This window comes from Dromiciops gliroides, chromosome X (genome assembly GCF_019393635.1).
Source record: "Dromiciops gliroides isolate mDroGli1 chromosome X, mDroGli1.pri, whole genome shotgun sequence".
Lineage (NCBI taxonomy): Eukaryota > Metazoa > Chordata > Mammalia > Microbiotheria > Microbiotheriidae > Dromiciops > Dromiciops gliroides.
In genome coordinates, this window is record NC_057867.1 from 45,206,193 (window position 1) to 45,226,334 (window position 20,142).

General features: G+C 43.8%; 1 protein-coding gene across 11 annotated transcripts in view; it reads right to left on the reverse strand.

The window, feature by feature from the left end:
* SMARCA1 (SWI/SNF related, matrix associated, actin dependent regulator of chromatin, subfamily a, member 1) overlaps positions 1 to 20,142 on the reverse strand; it is a 112,139-nt gene that overhangs the window by 45,721 nt on the left and 46,276 nt on the right. For all 11 annotated transcript variants that reach the window (XM_043973986.1, XM_043973984.1, XM_043973989.1 and 8 more), the window contains 4 exons: positions 8,405 to 8,514; positions 7,441 to 7,667; positions 7,056 to 7,177; positions 3,283 to 3,435 (listed from right to left, as the gene is read on the reverse strand). In XM_043973986.1, coding sequence (XP_043829921.1) covers positions 3,283 to 3,435; positions 7,056 to 7,177; positions 7,441 to 7,667; positions 8,405 to 8,514 — 612 coding nt within the window. The remainder of the gene's footprint in view (positions 1 to 3,282; positions 3,436 to 7,055; positions 7,178 to 7,440; positions 7,668 to 8,404; positions 8,515 to 20,142) is intronic.

Sequence of the window (20,142 nt, forward strand, 5' to 3'; positions counted from 1 at the left end):
GAGATGAGAGCCAGGGTGAGGAGGGCTTAACTGTTCTGTAAAGTGAGATGATTATTGCGGGGGGATCTAAGGCTCAGGACAAAGGCAAAGAACACACCTTATCAGAGATCTCTGAGCAGGTGGGGAGAAGCTGACCTTTAAAGGGCTTTTTAATGCCCACAAGCTACAAAAGCAGGCAGCTTTAAGGGGGGGGCAGAGCAAAAAGGAACCACCAAATGGAGGTAAACACGGATAAATTTACAAACCCTATAGACAGATATTAGCTATTAGTTTGATGAGGGTACAGAAGCAGCTCTGTTTCTAGGCAAAACTTTTTAAAAGTATCCTAGAAGTACAATAACAAAGCATGGGAACGATGTCTACCTCTTTTGAACCTCTACTCTGACTGGGGAGATGTTGGGACACTAGCTTCTGCTTTGCTGGTAGAACTTCCACACTCTGTGAGATATTCACGGCAAGGACCCACTCTTTTGGATGCTCTTTGGATCTCTCAGGTGAGGAAACTCACTCTGATAAGGCAGATCAAGATTTCTTCTGAGGGGCAGCTAGGTTGTGCAGTGGATAAAGCACCAGCCCTGGATTCAGGAGGACCTGAGTTCAAATCCGGCCTCAGACACTTGACACTTACTAGCTGTGTGACCCTGGGCAAGTCACTTAACCCCAATCGCCTAACTTTAAAAAAAAAAAGATTTCTTCTGGACTTGTGCATCCATCAGTAAAGCAAGGAGTATTTATTCAAGTCTGAACTCCCATCTACCGCATATCCCATAAATCTACCACGGAGGCTGGGAGGCAGGAAGAGGGGGTTTGACATTTCGTAGGAGCAGGAAAACGTTACCCATTTTACACAGGAGCAAACTGAGGCTGAAGTGACTTGCCCATAGTCAGACAACGATTGAGAATAAGAATTTGGATTCAAACCTCTGACTCCAGGGGTCTTTTCTCTCACCATGCTGTCAACTTCCTTTGATTTCTAACAGAGTTCACCACAATTCTAAGCCACAAAGAGCTGAGTGACCTTGGGCAAGTTCCTTCCCCTCCCTAGGACTCAGTTTCCACTTCAGTAAAATGAGGGGATTGGACTGGAGGGCCTCCAAGGTCCCTCCCAGCTCTAATTTTAGGCACATTGGTGTGCAATAACAGGCTGATTTTTTAAAAGATCAGCAAATTTGGGGGCAGCTAGGTGGCACAGTAGATAAAGCACCGGCCCTGGATTCAAGAGGACCTGAGTTCAAATCCGGCCTCAGACACTTGATACTTACTAGCTGTGTGACCCTGGTCAAGTCACTTAACCCTCACTGCCCCGAACAACAACAAAAAAATCAGTAAATTGACAGACTTCACTATAAGGGATTTTTTTTTTTACCAATCTGTTAGATATGAGAAGGGTAAAGCAGCTTTGTTTTAATATGCGTAACATTCATTCCTCCCCCCCCCATTTTCACACTTTTTATTCAAGTGATATAGTATATAATTTCACAGTTGCAAAATGATGGGCAGTTCTTAACTGTCCTCTTTGTGGAATGCCCATGATGATTTGGGGAAGCAGAAAACAGGTGCCAGATATGCCCCCAAATCTGCTTTCAGGGCCTACCAGGGGACAACCCATTCTAAACCAGCCCCAGCAGTCCCAAAGAAGGCCTTCCCTATTCCTCCTCCCCTGCCCCCTGCTCCCCCTCTTCCCCCACCCACCTTCTTCAACAAACTCCAGCCCTGAATAGTCAGGAAGGGCTCTAGCCAAATCCTTTATCAAAACTATTAATTGATTTGAGTAAAAAAGGAACAAGGTAGAGAGAGCCAACAAGTAAGGGCCTACACAATCAAAGGAGAATGCAGCCCCTCAAAGGAAAACAGTGGCCTGCCTTGCCAACGAAAGATATGGGAATGTTGGATAACGCCAGTTACAAACAGAAAGAAATGCAGACAAAGGTCGGAAGAATGGGCAAAGTAGAAAATGGGCCAAAAACACTTGCCCTCCTTTGCCTTGGGAAAGCAGGGGGTCGACCCACTTGGGCCATAGGCTTAGAAAAGGCTACAAGACACAGGGAGCCTTTGGGTAACCCATTTATATACCTCTAAGGTAACTTAAAAGGAGGACTTTACTCCTGGATGCACCAAAGAGCTGGAAGGGACCTCAGGGGCCATTTTCTACTACCCCTCACTTTACAGAAGGGGGAAACTGAGGCCCAGGGAGGGGAAATGACTGGCCCACGATCAATGCAGTAAATGGCAAAGTTGTGATTCAAACCCAGGCCCTGTGACTTCCAACTCATTTATCTACACATTTCTGAACCCCAGGGACTCAGAATCAAATGTATATATTTGCCCTACATCCCAGAAGTTCCTCCCATAGAGATGAAGAAGAATTACTAAACTTCAGTGGTTTAAGATCAGTGAGGAAAAAAAGCTACTGAGGTATTAAGGCCCAATGGTGTGTTTACCTACAGGCTCAGTTGACCAATGAACCACTGAAGCTGTCTAGCCAATGGCTTCCAAGGGAGAACTTCACCCTACCCTGCTCATAAAAAAGGAGCACATGTCAGGAAATGTCTTTACTCTGGAGCTAGGGAGAGGCAGCTAGCTGGGGACCTTGTGCAGGAGTCCTCTACCCTCTCCAGCTATAATAAATATCTTCATTTCCAGAGGACACGGCAGCTGGGCAGAGACAAAAAGAGACCTGGGAGGGTGCCACATAGCTAGCCAGGCACAAATAAACATAATGACAAAATGAACAGTGGGTGGGTAATGTCACAAGCAGATTGTCCACACGTGGATAATTAAGAGTTGACTGTAATCTAAAACATCCAGCTTAAACTCGGATGATTGTTAAATTTTCACTGTATTCACTTCCACCTCAGAAATCAAAAAGGTTCCAAATTAGGGCTTGAGTGAGCGCTTCATTAATCATCCAGGCTTAGAAAAGTAATAGAGTGGGCAGCTAGGTGGCGGAGTGGATAAAGCACCGGCTCTGGAGTCAGGAGGACCTGAGTTCAAATCCGACCTCAGACACTTGACACTTACTAGCTGTGTGACCCTGGGCAAGTCACTTAACCCCCATTGCCTCACAAAAACAAACAAACAAAAAAAGTAATAGAGAAAAATGTTCACAATGAAAATTAACCCTTAAAGTGTGGTCATGTACATTTTCTTATTGGAAAGTCAGTAGTTAACCAGTTACTAACAGTCCTACTTGCCCATTCAGACTACCTCAGAGCACTGGGAACCACATCACAACCAGGCCCACTGAGCCCAAATGAACAACCTCATTTCAAGATGACTTACCATGGCTTGCAGATCAACCTGTGGATTCCAGTCTGAGTCATATAATATAACCACATCCGCAGTCGCCAAATTAATTCCAAGACCTCCAGCCCTTGTACTCAGCATAAAAATGAATTTGGTACTGTTAGGAGCATTAAAGGTATCTATGGCTTCCTTCAAATAAAAAGAAAGAAGACAAAGATAAAAAATGTGGCATCATAATAGCAGCAATCTCTAAAACATATATACAATTATTCAAACTCATTTCATAAAGCTGGATTAACTCTTCAAAATGTGCCTCTAGGAGACAGCTAGGTGTCCCAGTGGATAAAGCACCAGCCCTGGATTCTGAAGGACCTGAGTTCAAATCCAGCCTCAGACACTGACACTTACTAGCTGTGTGACCCTGGGCAAATCACTTAACCCCTCATTGTCCCATAAAAGAAAAACGTGCCTCTACATATTAGATTTTATGTGAGACCATAGAAAGCAAATCACAAGAGACATCATTCCTAACCTTTAGGATGGGGGATCTTAGCCTTTTATGGGTTCTGGACCTCTTGGGCAACCTGGTGAAACCAATGGCCCCTTCTCAAATTAAGGTTTTTAAATTCACCAAATAAAATACATAAGATTCCAAATGAAAATGATCCCAGGTTGAGAACCCCTGCTCCAGGAGCATACGGCAATAGAGATGACTACACAAAAAGGAGACACACAGACAGCTTAAGAACAAATGAATACTAAATTGTCATTCTGTCTACCCAGCATTAATATAGTGTTGTAGAAGAACTGGAACATGGGCCCAAGGAGAAGAGAAGCCAAACCAGGGGGAGTGGATTAGCAGAAACAAGGAGTAGCTAGGCGGCACTTCAGTGGATGGAGCACCAGCCCTGGAGTGAGGGAGGAGGACCTGAGTTCAAATCAGGCCTTAGACATGTACTACCTGTGTGACCCTGGGCAAGTCACTTAACCCCAATTGCTGCTGCTACTGCAGAAGAGGAAGAAAAGGAGAAGGAGGGGAAGGGGGAGGAGAAGGGAGAGGAGGAGAAGGAGGAGGGGGAGGAGGAGAAGGAGGAGGAGAAGGAGGAGGAGAAAGAGAAAAAAAGAATAGAAGAAACCTCAATCCTGTACCCTACTATATATCATTTGAAAAGTTAGTTATCCCATTGAAAAGGGGGACAAAACCTAGAGTTGGTCAAGACAAGGTGTTTAACTGGGGACACAGAGGAGCAAAGATTTAAATTGATGGTCTATGTTGCCCACCCCGATAGAGAGTTGATGGGCTCAAAGTGTGAGAATGAGACATGGACCAGTGTGGGAACTTCTTTTTGTCTGCCCATATATATTTGTCATAAAGGTTGGGATTTTCATTTTGTCTTTTAAATTTGGGTGGAGGTGGGGAAGGGAAGAAAGAAAATGTATGTTTGCTATTTGTAGAAAAAAAAGAAAAGAGAAGAGAAAAGAAACTTCAGCAGTTGAGAATATGAAGAACAGATAAAAGAAGGAGGGGCAGCTAGGGTGGCACAGTGGATAAAGCACCAGCCCTGGATTCAGGAGTACCTGAGTTCAAATCCAGCCTCATACACTTGACACCGACTAGCTGTGTGACCCTGGGCAAGTCACTTAACCCCCATTGCCCCACAAAAAAAAAAAAAAGAAGAACAAGGGAGGAAGTTCCCCTCTGGGTCCACTGACTAGAGGTAAAAGATAAGAGAAATTGGGTGAGTGCCTCAGGACATTTAGTGGAGGAGCTGGCCACCAAGGTCAAAGCTCATTGGCCTTGGAGCCAAGGGATCAAGGATAAAGAATAATGAATTCCTGGGACAGCTAGGTGGCACAGTGGATAAAGCACTGGCCCTGGATTCAGGAGGACCTGAGTTCAAATCCGGCCTCAGACACTTAACACTTACTAGCTGTGTGACCCTGGGCAAGTCACTGAACCCCAATTATCTCACCAAAAAAATTTTTAAATTAAAAAAAGAATAATTAATTCCCTCTCCAAACAGAGGCTGTGGGATCTCCACAGTCTTAGCTGGGTTGGCCTGTTTTTCTTTTTAATAAGGGAGGATTCTATAGGGTGGGGGGAGGGATTGGGAAGTGACTGTCCCAAAACAATACCACCACCACCACAATGGAATACTGGTGAACTCACATGAAGGATGTATGATTTTTGTCAACTTGGGAAATTTGTCAGACCTAGGGGATAAACCAGTGGAAGAGGCCTGCCCAGGATCACATGGCTAGAAAGGGTGATCGGAGGAGGTTTTCAACCCCTGGTCTTCCTAACTTCAACCCAATATGCTAAACTGCCCCTGAGTAGAAATGACATTGGGGGGGGGGCAATGGGGGTTAAGTGACTTGCCCAGGGTCACACAGCTAGTAAGTGTCAAGCATCTGAGGCCGGATTTGAACTCAGGTATCCTGAATCCAGGGCCAGTGCTTTATCCACTGTGCCACCTAGCCACCCCGAAATGACATTTTTTAAAAAAAAGAAAATTCAAGGCTGATGAAAGTCACAGGCAGAAAAAACTGCTCACTAACGCAGTCATTCAGAGATGCAGAGAGTACACATAGAGGCGAGGAGTCCAATTAGAGGAAGCATAAGACAATCAAAGCAGAAGGTAATCAGACCCACCTAGGAATTTTTTTCAGAATAAAAGGGACAATTGTAGAGCTAGAAGTCAGGCATGACATATACAGTATTTAGTGACAGGAGACATTTCTTTAGGGATGGGACCTATAGCTGTGATTTCATTAATGCAGGTAATTTCCAGATGAGGACATCCTCTCCCTATGCAGTTTTTCTCTGAACTTATGGGCTTAGAGAGATGTCTAGAACACTAAGAGGTTGAGTCCCTTACCCAGGGCCATGCAGTCAGTATGTGTCAAAAGCAACACTTGAACCCATGTCTTCTGGCTTGGAGACCTGCTCTCCACCCACTAATGCAACACTGCCTCTCAGACATTTATCTGGCATCTTATAAGGCACTTTCCTCACAACAACTTTGGAAAGAGCAGCTTCAGTTGAGTGATGATGCAGACCACATCAGACTACAAAGGGTTAAGAAGTGATAGGAGGTGGACAGAGCACCAGCCCTGGATTCAGGAGGACCTGAGTTCAGATCCGACCTCAGACACTTGACACTAGCTATGTAACCCTGGGCAAGTCACTTAACTCCAAATGCCTCACCAAAAAAAAAAAAAAGTGATAGGAGGGTAAGCAGGTCAAGAGTATAGTTTAACTGAGAAAGGGAGGAGAAATGTGGGCTTGAAGGGATCAATGAAAGGGGCTTTTAAGGATGAGGGAGACCTAGGCATGCTCGAAGGCAATCAGGAAGAACTAATAAATAAGGAGAGGTTAAAAATTCAGGACAGTGGGAGCATCTAGGTGGCACAGTGGATAAAACACCAGTCCTGGATTCAGGAGGACCTGAGTTAAAATCTAGCCTCAGACACTTGCCACTTATTAGCTGTGTGACCCTGGACAAGTCACTTATCCCTCACTGCCCCGCAAAAAAAAATTTAAATGAAGAAACAGGACCAAAGAGGAGAGGGTCACATGGCAAAGTAGTGGCAGAAACAGAAGTAGAACCCAGATCTCCCAGGTCTCCCAGTTCCCGGTACTGTGACACAACACCACCCAAAGTCTTCGAGAGGTAAAGGATTACGTGTTCTCGGCTAAAACAACAGCAGCCTAAGTGGAAAACTACTCAAAAGTAGACAACGGAAAGGGGAAAAAACCCATTGCTTAAACCGGCTGAACTGGTAGACACCTGCTTAACCTTTCTCACCTCCCTCTCTTCATGCGGCGTCTGGCCATCTAGCCGACAGTATTCATAACCTCTCCACATGCAGTAATCCTCCAGAATATCCAGCAATCGTGTCATCTGGCTAAAAATGAGAACTCTTGACCCTAAACATTTTCACAAAATAAAAACATGCAAGATTTTTAAAAGTCAGGAAAAAATTAGAAAACGATATGTCACATGAACCTAGAGCGTGTGTCTCAGGGTGTTCAACATCCTATTCAAAAATGCACGTCAGTGTTTTTATTTTTAGTGCATGAACTATATTCCAGGGACAAAGGAAGACTCAAAACCGGACAATGTTATTCCTATACAAAAGCTTCCCGAACATACAATGGGGAAGAGAAACATTCTGCCTCCGTTTTCTCACCCTGTTCTTTGAGTTTGGACAACAGTTTATCCAGAGCCACCATTTTCCCACTGTTATTGACAAGATGGGTGTCAGTTGTATATGGAGGGCCAGGTTCAGCACCATCGAACAGGTAGGGATGATTACAACACTTGCGCAATTGCATGAGAATATTCAGCAGTCGCATTTTATCCATCTTTCCAGCTGAATTTAAAATATCAATATCTTTCATCAGGATTCGCGTGTACCTGCAATTGTAGAAGCATAATATAATTAAATGATTTAGTAAAAGGTTCACTAATACCATGGAGCAATATTCCCTCGGTAGCTATTTTAAATTCCCATTTTAAAGTAATGAGATTTTTATCAAGATTAAATAAATTCAATCAGGGAAAAAAGGGGGGCAAAGAAAAAAAAGTTATGGGGAAAACAAGTGCACATTTGAACATCTGATCTATTTTTCTATCATTTCAAGGCATTTCTCCCTGCTTTATCCATCAGTGAAAACAGAAATCCATTGGTAGCTATGTGTGGTAAAATGCTTTCTCTTATACTTGCATATGGTTATCAAGATCCTGACCTTGGCTACCCTTGTTTGAACTGAACATCCTTAGTTCCTCTAATCTGCCGTCAGAGTGAGTGAGATTCTGTTCTTTTCTTAATGCCATTAATAGATTGCTGACCTGTCCGGATTGTAGTTCATTAAGACTCCCTCTCAATTTCCTCTATCCTTACACATGGCTAATCATATCTCATCGTCCATTTATGTAATATCCACAATCAGTTTTCTGCAACCTTAATAGGAAAATGTCACCTCAAGCTTATTTTAAAACTTTAAATCTCAAATTGTTTTACTCCTGAAAACAGAATGCAAACTGTAAGTTAGGAAATAAAACCAAAATTAAAACACTACCAGGCAAAGTTCAAAGAAACAAAAATTATCTTGAACAAATATGTGAACATTAAATGAAATTAAATGGCTTACCATTCCCTTTGCATCTTACTCAGGCCAAGGTAAATTTTTACTTCCTTTTTAGGAGGCAGGCTCTTTTCTACTTCAGCTTTTATACGTCGTAACAGAAATGGTTTTAAAACCTAAAGAGTGAAGTTTTTCATGAAAGTTTATAAGGCATTAATACCGGAAGTTATACATTTTACATGATTTTATTCAACATTCTAATTCTGAACTTCATCACCATCATGTGAACTGAAATGAAACCCCACTTTTCCCAACTTTGGGGCAGCTCCTGACAGGCAGTGTCATGTTTAGGTATACCCTAGAGGTACATAGCCTCCAGTCTTACTGTTGAGATTTACCCATCCTGAACCAAATGAATGTCTCATAAACACAATGTCCATTCCAAATAGTACATGGTGACTGTAGGATGCTCCCGGGCCTAGATTATTAAAGAATAAGCAGTTAGGAAGCCTCCATTGAGATCCTAAGATATGGTGGTAAGTGTGGGGCAGTACAGTATGCTGGAAAGAACCTTGGTTTGAGGGGGCAGCTAGGTGGTGCAGTGGATAAAGCACCAGCCCTGGATTCAGGAGAACCTGAGTTCAAATCCAGCCCCAGACACTTGACACTTACTAGCTGTGTGACCCTGGGCAAGTCACTTAACCCTCACTGCCCCGCAAAAAAAAGAACCTTGGTTTGAATCACACTTCACACTAGACATTTAGCCCTTGCTTTTCTGTATGTCAGATAAGCAAAGTTGCCATTATCTTCTATGAAAATAATATTCCACATACCACCTATCCCAACAGGTTGTTGTGAGTGAAGCCCCCAAAGAAATGGGAGCCATTATTATTACTGTCCCAAACCACAGTAGGTCCCAGGGAACTGAATAAATCCTGAGCTTACCTTGGGGGGGGACGATGATGATAATATCCTTTAAGGGCTGCAAAGTGCTTTGCATGTTGTAGAATGTTATTTAATAAAGGTAGGATTGCAAGCCAGTGACGGGGGGCGAGGGGGGGGGAGTCAGACAGGAATGGCCATGTTCCTTCAAGTACCTTGTTCTAGCTCAAACAATTTGTGTGACAAGTCAGAAAATCTTGGGAATTTCTAAACCAAGGTCAGGTAGTTGTTTAGGACAGAGGACTGTTATCTAGTTCTAGACATAAGAGCTAAAAAACTTCATCTGGGGGCATTCTGCCTGTATTTTGTTAGCTAGATGTAGTGGGTGGCCATTGACTATGAGTAAAGAGATGTCAGTCGGCTTGAATTAGGGAGAGGCTTTCTAGTCATTTCATCATAGAAGACCAGAGCTGAGATAGCTGACAGGTAGCCCTGAAGAGTCAAAGCCCAGAAGCTGGTGGCAGGGAGGAAAGTAACAGAGAGGCAGAGATCAAAAAAGGCATCCTCTGGCACTGCAGCATCAGAGATGGCAGTTGACCCCCCACTCATGTGCCCCAGCTACACATGTCCACTTCTCCCACTGATGATAGATATATTTAGGAGGAAAGTGTGCCTCTACATTATGAAGGGAATGTTCTATTGTTATTCTTCTTTCTTTGCTCCTTTTCTGTTCTGTTCTTCTGACTCTTGTTATTACTTCTTACAATACTTCTTACCATAACTGGATATTTCATTAAATGTCATTGTTTTGAACTAACTTCCTGTGGCTGTCTAGAAAAAGTCAACATATCAGTAAGAGTGGGGGCAGCAAGGTGGCACCGTAGGTAAAGCACCGGCCCTGGAGTCAGGAGGACCTGAGTTCAAATCTGGCCTCAGACACTTGACACTTACTAGCTGTGTTACCTTGGGCAAGTCACTTAACCCTCACTGCCTCACCAAAAAAAAAAACCCCACCATATCAGTAAGGGCTAATAAGCTAGGGTTTCCAGTAAGGGTGGGCCCACTGAGTGAACCTGAGCTGAATTTTCTGGGAGTTTAACAAGTGAAAGCGGCTTCCTGAAGTACAATATTGTGGGGAAATTAATTGGGATATGCCTTTTAAATATTACAAGGATCCTTTGAAAAACTATTCAATCATAATTCAACAAGAGTAATAAGTAAAATAGTATTATCTAGAATTTATATATTGCTTTAAGGCTTGCAAAATGTTTATATGTATATATATATATATATATATATATATATATATATACACACACACACACACACACACACACACACACACATATATAAAATTTCATTTGATCCTCATAACCCTGTGAGGTAAGTACCCGTTTTACAGATAAGAACACTGAGGCACAGAAGGGAGGAAAGAGAAGAAACACTTGTAAACAGTTTACTACGTGCCATGTACTGTGTTGAGCACTTGTGTGTGGGGGTGTGTGGGTGTGGGTGTTGAGCACTTTACAAATATTCTCTCATTTGATCTTCACAATAACCTTGGGAGGTAGGTGCTATTATTATCACCATTTTGTAGCTGAGGAAGCTGAGGCAGACAGAGGATGAGTGACTTGCCCAGGGTCACAAAGCTAGGAAGGGTCTGGGGCAAGATTCAGCCTGAGATCATTGGACTCTAGGCTCAGCGCTCTATCCACTCACTACCCTACCTTGCTGCCTTGACTGTCCAGCTATCCAAGGAGCATTGGGCTAAGTACAAGAAGGAGCCAACAGATGCATTAGCAATATCAAGCATGTGTTGCCTGTCTGGCCTGTGGGCCGTTCAGCTGCTGTATTTGATATGGGAAGCCATTCCCATTGAGAAGAATCCAAGGGGGAACACTGAGGTATAAGAGTGTATCTCCAGAGCAGCTAGGTGGCGCAGTGGATAGAGCACCGGCCCTGGAGTCAGGAGTACCTGAGTTCAAATCCTGCCTCAGTCACTTAACACTTACTAGCTGTGTGACCCTGGTTAAGTCACTTAACCCCAACTGCCTCACTTTAAAAAAAAAAAAAGAGTGTATCTCCTCGGGTCCTAATTCTAGGTCTCACAGGCTATCTATCCACTAAGCCACCTAGCTGCCACTTCCATACTCTTCACACCTGATAGTATAACAGTTATTTGACCCATAAAACAAAAGCAAACACACAAAGGGAAACCCTCCTTCTAGTAACAGCCTCAAGGTGATGAAAGCTTGGTGCTCTTTCATGGGAATTGCCACAAACCAGACTGCTGCTTTGGGACCTAACTCAGAATTTACACCACATGGAGAATGGGGAGGCAAGGTGCTACTGCAGAAAGAGAACTGGCTTGGAATCAGGAAATGGGGATTCAAATTCCACTATTTACTGCCTTGTGACCTTGGGCAAGTCCCTTCCCCTCCCTGAGCCTCAGCTTTATCCTCTATAAAATGAAGGACAATGGGGGGCAGCTAGGTGGCGCAGTGGATAGAGCACCAGCCCTGGAGTCAGGAGGACCTGAGTTCAAATTCAGTCTCAGACACATAACACTTACTAGCTGTGTGACCCTGGGCAAGTAACTTAACCCCAACTGCCTCACAAAAAAATAAAATAAAAAAGAAGGACAATGGACTAGATGGTCCCTTGAAGTCTCTTCCAGATCTAGGATCCAGTGTGACCCTGGCTAGTCTTTTCCCCTCCCTGGGCCTCAGTTTCCTCCTCCATCAAATGAGGGAGTTATCCTGTCTGCCTCAGTTTCCTCCTTAATGCTCTAAATCAATAAACATATATGACTACAGAGACAAAATACACTTCATGGACACTGCCTAAAACAAGGACAAATCTAGCCCAGCCAAAGAGACAAAGAAGAACGGGAACATTGGGGAATAATTGAGATGATATTTGAAAAGTGCCTTGCAAGCCTTAAAGCATGGTATAAATGCTAATTACTCTTATTATTATTAATCCAACAGAGGCAATAAAGAGGAATTAGTAAGAACGTGTGAGGCCTTCCGTGTGAAAGGAGTTATTGAAGGCAACGTAATGAGGCTTATGATAACCAACAGAGGCATCACGTGGCGCATTCAGCAGCTCCTGTTGTCATGACAACAATAATCCCAGCACCTCCAGATGTTAGAGCCAGGGACGGAGGCCAGGCTATTCAACTAACAATGCTACTAAGGGTAAATATAACTGAGAATCTGAGATGGCCACAGAGGGTGCACCTCCAGGTGAATCTTGTGGCGATCAATCAACCCTCTTTGCCTCAGTTGTCCTTGAATGCCCAGAGCACAGGGTAATTTGAAAGCAGCAAAAAGTCACATGAGTCAAGAAGTGAGAGAATGACCCCTGAGGACCCCAGCTTTGTTCCTTAGGGGGGAACAGTGCCTTACTGATGGAACAATGGAATTAGTCGCAGCTGGGGAATGGGGGGGCTATATAGCAAATGATCACCAATACCTCCCATGCCACCAACAAGCAGTGAGGCTTATGGATGTCTGGGGCAAAAAAAGAAGGCTTTGGCCATTGAGAAGCAGACTCTATTGGCCCAGAATGACAATGAATGGCTCTAAGCCCTACGAGACTGCGGTCTGGATGTATTCGAGGGAAAGAGCTAGCAGCCTGTGCTGGATTCTTGGGTGGGTGGGGATGGAAGAGCCAACAATGATTAGGCCTTTTGACTTCCAGAGAAGGAGGACAGGGATGATACAAGCACCATCCAGTGGTCCCAGCTACTGTGCCCTTGAGGCCTGAGCCTTGTGGAACCTTGGTGCCCCACAGAGGCCGTGTGTAGTACTGCCGACACCTGCAGGAACACATGGCTTCAAACTACTTCCAAGCTGCCTACATTTTGACATGGAATATGCCTTGGAGTCTCACCAGATAGAGATGCTAGAGCCCACAAGGACATCTGTGGCTACAAGACCCCCTGGCCATGGCCTCAGCTCAGAAGGGCTCCTAGAGAAACAAGCAACAGTATGCCACTCAGGGTCGTTGGTATCACAGTGGCAAGGTTCTGCTCAGGATGCATAAGGGACCAGAAGGAAACTGTCCCTTAGCAAGCATTTTAAAGACTCGGCAAACTTCTGATCAGCAAGATGAGGAAAAGGAAGAGAAGGAGGAGAAAGAGGAAGAAGAGGAGGGAGGAGGAATCATTTCCAGCATTTATATTCCACTTTAAGACTTGCAAAGTACTTTCCATATATTATCTCATTTGATCAACAACACCGAGAGGCAGGTACTATCAGTACTCCCATTTCACAGATGAGGAAATTGAAACTCAGAAAAGTTAAATGAGTTGCCCAGGCTCACACAGCTAGCAATAATAACAGCTAACATTGACACAAGGTTTTAAGGTTTGCAGTGGTGTTTTCTGTAAATGTCATCACATTTGATTCTCACAACCTTGTGAACTGGGTGCTATTTTTATTATTATTATTATTATTATTATTGCCCCCATTTTAGAAATAGGAAAACAAAGGGCAGCTAGGTGGCGCAGTGGATAGAGCACCAGCCCTGGATTCAGGAGGACCTGAGTTCAAATCCGGCCTCAGACCCTTGACACTTACTAGCTGTGTGACCCTGGGCAAGTCACTTAACCCCAATTGCCTCCCCCCAAAAAAAGAAAAGAAATAGGAAAACTGAGGTACAGAGGGGCTAATTGACTTGTCCAGGGTCACAGAGCTGGCAAGTATCAAAGGCAGAATTCAAACTCAAGTTTTCTTGATGACTAGTCCAACAATATCTCCTGTACCACCCAGCTGGCTATGGCATAGCCCAGATGGCCCAAGAAGAGCCAGGTCATGCAAAGGTATTATTTCCACAAGGCTCAGGACTCAAGGGCCCCAGCATGTTCATGGGTGAGTGACTGAAACACTCAGACCGTAAGGGTCCCTGAGCATGGCATGGCCTGATTCTATACTGGAAGGATTCTGGCCAAACCCTCTTTGGGCAGCTTAATTGCCCTGGACAGTGTGGATCCTGGCAGGGAAGCCCTATCCAGAGCCATACTTGTCCCAGCATACCCTAGCAGCTAGAGAAGCTCTTTGGTTCCTAGTTGGGTATGTTTGTACACAGTAGCTGGGACCACTGGATGGTGCTTGTATCATCCCTGTCCTCCTTCTCTGGAAGTCAAAAGGCCTAATCATTGTTGGCTCTTCCATCCCCACCCACCCAAGAATCCAGCACAGGCTGCTAGCTCTTTCCCTCGAATACATCCAGACCGCAGTCTCGTAGGGCTTAGAGCCATTCATTGTCATTCTGGGCCAATAGAGTCTGCTTCTCAATGGCCAAAGCCTTCTTTTTTTGCCCCAGACATCCATAAGCCTCACTGCTTGTTGGTGGCATGGGAGGTATTGGTGATCATTTGCTATATAGCCCCCCCATTCCCCAGCTGCGACTAATTCCATTGTTCCATCAGTAAGGCACTGTTCCCCCCTAAGGAACAAAGCTGGGGTCCTCAAGGGTAATAAGAGGAGAAAGAAGATGGACGTTGGTATCCACTAGAGGGTTACTGAAATCAACCAAGTCTATCCCAGCTGCAAAGGGATCCCTGCTTAGACAGTGGAGCAGGGATGAATCCAGAGGCCTGTGACCCAGCTTACATGGGAGGCTTCAGGAAGAAAAGGAGATGTCATTCCCCATGTAGCTAATTACTGGCACTTACTGTAATGTGGGCTTCATGTCCAAACACATAGTAGTCTGTTGTGGGGTGTATATGATTTAAGTTGTGCCATGCACTATGCTTTGATTGCTAATGTTAGGCATTCATTCGCATAAGTTAAACACCCACTATATGGCAGGTCTGATTTGGGGTAGGGCAATTAGAACTGGTTGGGAGGAAGAAGGAAGGGAGGTGGTATTTGAGTGTGTGACCCTGGGCAAATCACTTAACCTCTGCCTGCCTCAGTTTCCACATTTGTCAAATGGGGATCACAATAGCACCTACTTCCCAGGGTTGCTGTGAGCATCAAATGAGATAACAATTGTAAAGTGCTTTGCAAACCTTCAAGTATTCTATAACTGTAAGTTATTATTATTATTATTGTCATTATTATTAAAGAGATAGAGGTGAACTTGTGCAAAAGGCATACACTATTGCTATCATGAGTAAGTTTCTGTGTGTGGCCTATGCATTTGGTCACTGACCGAAACTCTTGCAATGTCAGGTGCTTTGTAGTACATAGGAATTTGGGTGCCTCATTTAACATGGGCCAGATTGCCATACATGTTACAGACAACAGGCTATGTATTCTGCTTATTGCATGCCCTGATGACCACTGTATTCAGCTTTAGGGTAATGGTTGTATATGAAACACCTGAATGTTACTGGACTATGTTGCTTTGTGATATGTATTGGCAGATGTTAACGCATACACCATGTAATCGGCTTGGGCTGAATATTTCTTATTAGTGATAGAATACAGAGAGCAAGGCTTTTTATTGGCCAAAATATACCAAAGCTAGAAGAGTTTGCTATTGACAAATGTAAGCTTAATAAAGGCAGGACTGTGGACCAAGGAGGAAGAAAATGGCCTCCTTCACTTTTTGTTCAGGCTCATGTTTGTTTATTTGCCAAGCCAGAGAGGATTTGGGGAATTTCGAAACCCAAGTCAAATAGCTGTCTGGAACAAAGTTGTCTTGTGGTATGATTCATCACCAGAAAGAGTAATGAAAGAATACAACAATATTAGCCAGGTGGTACTTGGCCTGGTTTTTGTTACTGGGGTGTGGTGGCCTTTGACTGTGATTACAGAATCTTGAGCCTACCCTAACTAGGAAGATGTTTTCTATTCACTGTACCCTAAAAGGCTGGAATTGAAATGGTTGGCAGATGGTCCTGAAGAAGATGAAGCAAAGAAGTGGAAAAGAGACACTAACCCCAAAGGCAAGTGGAATGAGCAGAGAATCCCAGAAGAAAGAGGCAGGAAGATGTAATGTCCAGGGAATAACCACAGGGGTGACGCTCAAGCTTGGTCCCAGAAAAGCAGCACAGTGACATGGCCAGAAGACAAGAGGCAGCCATAGAACATGAGAGAGGTCAGAGGTCAGAGTTGTCCCGCCCTAGCCTCCCATGCTCTGTATGTTACCTTGGGCAGTTACCTCCATGTGTGCACCCACACCCAGCCACTCTTCCTGTTGCAATGTGTTTATGGGAAAGTGTAAGAATGTTCTATTAGGGCTTTTCTTACTATGCTAATTCATTAAATGCCTTTGCTTTGAACTGTCTTCTGGGTGCTTGGGAAAGGCAAAAGAGAATAATGGGAGGGTTAGCAAACTGACAGCAGATTGGAGGGTGGGGATTGGTGAAACAGACAAATCAGTGCAAGGCTGAAGGGGGTGCAGTTCCAGCTCTGGAGTGGCTGGGACAAAGGAAAGGAATTTGCTTGGAGCAGTTCAGTAGTTAAGAGGTGATAATTGATCATAAAACTTTTAACCAGGTGCCTGGGGTTGAGTTGTAAACACCCCCAGTGGTTCAAAGAAACAAGGCTAAAAATCTAGACCATTATGGAGAGTTGGGGAAGCTGTGCATGACATGCAGGGAGGCAGGGGACAATTTTTGTACTTCTGCCATGCTGGAGAGACTGTGTTCCAATCTTAGGCTAATCTCCTTCACAGAGGAGAAAGTGAGGGGTCTCACCTTCACATTTCTCCTTACTCATGGTTCTTAGGGGGGATAAAGGTCTCCTTAAAGGGAACAAAAGCAAGGCTTCCATGGGAAAGGCATCTGAGGTAGACTCAGTGAGACATCACCCTTGTCAGGATCACTGAGAATTAAAGAGTATTATTACACAGAAGAGAAGGGGAAAGAAAAGAGCATCTGTACAATTAGAGCTTAAAAACAGGCTTTCCTGAAGTGGAGAACTAGATGCTCTGAGGAGGAAAAAGCTGCCTGTCCTCCCAATAATGCTATAGTAGAGCCACAGGAGCTATCTGAGGGAGAGATCATGGTCCAGCAGGGAGCAGGGGAAGAAGAGAAGAATAAGAATAGTTGGTGACTCAGGACTCAATAACAACAACAGAGGCTCTGTTGTCTTCCTGGGGCATCTATCAAGGACCTAACTGGGAAGTTTCCTCCCAAGACATAAAATGGAGGAAGACTACCCACTTCTGGCGATTCACCTGGGCACAAATGACATTTCCTAAAGGAACCTCAAAAATACAACTGAACATTATGGATGAGAAACTAAAGCCCACAGAGGCATAGGTTGTGGTTCACCATTTCCTACTGAAGGCAGGGGCTATGGGAAAGAAAAACTTGTTTGGGCAGTGAACAGCAGGCTAAGAAGATGGTGTCTAAGAACAGTATCTGGATTTCAGGATCACTGCTTACAACACAGGGTGGGGAACACCTAACAAAGGTCGATAATAATGTATTTGCCAAGTATCTTGCAAATCTAATGAAAGGGGCTTGAAATTAAAAAAGGAGAGAAGAAGCCAGCCTATGTATATCCCCAAAGTTAGATACTACAGAGTAAAGGTGTCAAACAAACATTGGAACACAATTGAAATGTAATTGGGAAAAGTTTAATTAAATAAAAATACAATACAATACAACATAGATAATGTTAATTTGTGGTTTTCTAAGTAAAAGTATGGCCCACAGGGATCCATTTCTATTTGAGTTTGACACCACTGCTTTAGAGTATCCACAAAATTTGAAAAGTTGCAACTAAGACACTCAGAAATTCACAGAAGACAGAATTTAAGAATAAAACCAGTAGTAAAAATCCACGGCCTCAAATGTCTATACACAAATGACCAAAGTTCAGGCAACAACAGCCCCAGAGTTCAAACTTGACCTCATAGTTATCACTTGAAGGGATGAAACTCATGACTGGACTATGGTTCTGGATGGGTATACATTATTCAAAAGCAGGAAACAGTACATAGCACTATACACCAAGAAGGAATACTCATGTGAAGAAATTCAGGAACTAGATCAGAGAAGCATAAAGAAGAGAATTTGGGTGAAAGTCAAAGTACAGAGAAAAAGTCATCATCAATGCTATTTGACAGATCATGGAAAATAAGCGAGGTACTACAAGACTGAAACAAGGCAAATGTCACCTTGTGTTTCAAAAAAAAGAACTATTTACATGATCTAAGTCAGTGAACTTGACTTCAATTCCTGGAAAAATTCAAGAACAGAACCTTCAAGAGATAGTTGGCAAACATCTAGAAAGGGAAGAGGCCTTGACAATGAGCCAACATGGCTTCATCAAATACTCAAACTAACCTGATTTCCTCTGTTGATGGGATCTCTATAGAGGTAGTATGGTACAGTAGATGGAAAACCAGCCTTGAAGTTAGAAAGACCCTAGGTCAAGTCTCAACTTCAATGTATGTTGGGAATGTCACCCTGAACAAATCACTTCACCAGTTGGCAAGTGATAAACGCAAATCTATAAGACTAAAAATTCCAGAGAAAGTGCAACTTTCATCAGTGGGAGTTCTCACATCTTGGAGCTCCCTATACCAATGAGACCTCAGGTATAGTCCTGCCATATGAATAGATGAGGGGAAGGGTGGCTAGGTGGCACAGTGGATAGAACACCAGCCCTGGATTCAGGAGGACCTGAGTTCAAATCCAGCCCCAGACCCTTGACACTTACTAGCTGTGTGACCCTAGGGAAGTCACTTAACCCCAATTGCCTCACCAAAAAAAAATAGATGACGGGAATACTGTACATATGGTTCCTCATTTGTTTTTAGGAGAGCTTTAGATAAAATCTCATACTATTCTTGGGGAGAAGGAAGAGACACATAGATTAGACACTTAATACAATCAGAAGGATACAGAATTGATTGGGTAGCCAGAGTCAAAGAATAGAGGTTAACGGTTGGCTCAGTGTTAACATAGTAGGTCTACAGTAGGGGAACCCCAGGGATCGGTGCTTAAACTTGTGCCATTTAACATTTTAATCAATAACTCGGTTAAAGGCACGGATGGCATGTTCAGCAGATCTGCAGACAACACAGAGCTGGGAGGGATAGCTAGCACACAGAATGTCAGAGTCAGCATCCAAAAGGATCTTCACAGGCAAGAGAACTGGACTAAATCTAGTAAGATGAAATTGAATTTTTTAAATCTGTGAAGTCTTGCACTTGAGTACTAAAAAAAAAACCCAACTTCACAAGTAAAAGTCAGAAGAAGCATACATTGTCTTGAAAAAGATCTAGGGGTCTTAGTGGACTACAAGCTTAATATGAGTCAGTAGTATGATATAGTATGCAAAAGAGCCAATGCAATCTTGGGCTGCACTCAGCGGGCCCTAGGATCCAGGTTTATAGAGCTGATAGTCCCACTTTACTCTGTCCTCATCAGGTTTCAGCTGGAGTATTTTTTTTTCAGTTATGGGCACTGAAGTCCAAGGAGGACATTAATAAGATGGCATGTATCCAGAGAAAGTTACCCAGGCTGGTGAAGAGCCTTGAGTCCATCCCATATGCAGGCCTGGGAATGTTTAGCCTGAACAAGACAAGACTTGGGGATTTCTTCTAGCTATATAAAGATCTGAAAAAGAGGGTGTAGATTTGTCCTGTTTGGGGACCCCTGGGGGCAAAACCAGTACTAGAAACTACAAAGGGGCAAATTAAAGTTTAACATCAGGAAAGGCTTCCTAACAATAAGAAGTGACCCAAAGAGGAACAGACTGTCTTGAGGTACACCCTCCTCAAAGGTCTTCTGCCAACAACTGGACACCCATATGTTACCGTGGGGATTCCTTCTGGGTAAGGATTGGACTGGTTGGCTGGCAAGGTCCCTTTTGACTCTCAAATTCTGTCATTCTGAAAACCCATTAATAAGGGCTCATGAGTGGATGTAGAGCCCCTGAGTATCAGGAGCTTGGGGGGAGCTTTTCTAGAGGCCCCACATGTAGAGAAGATGAGTGAAGAGAGAG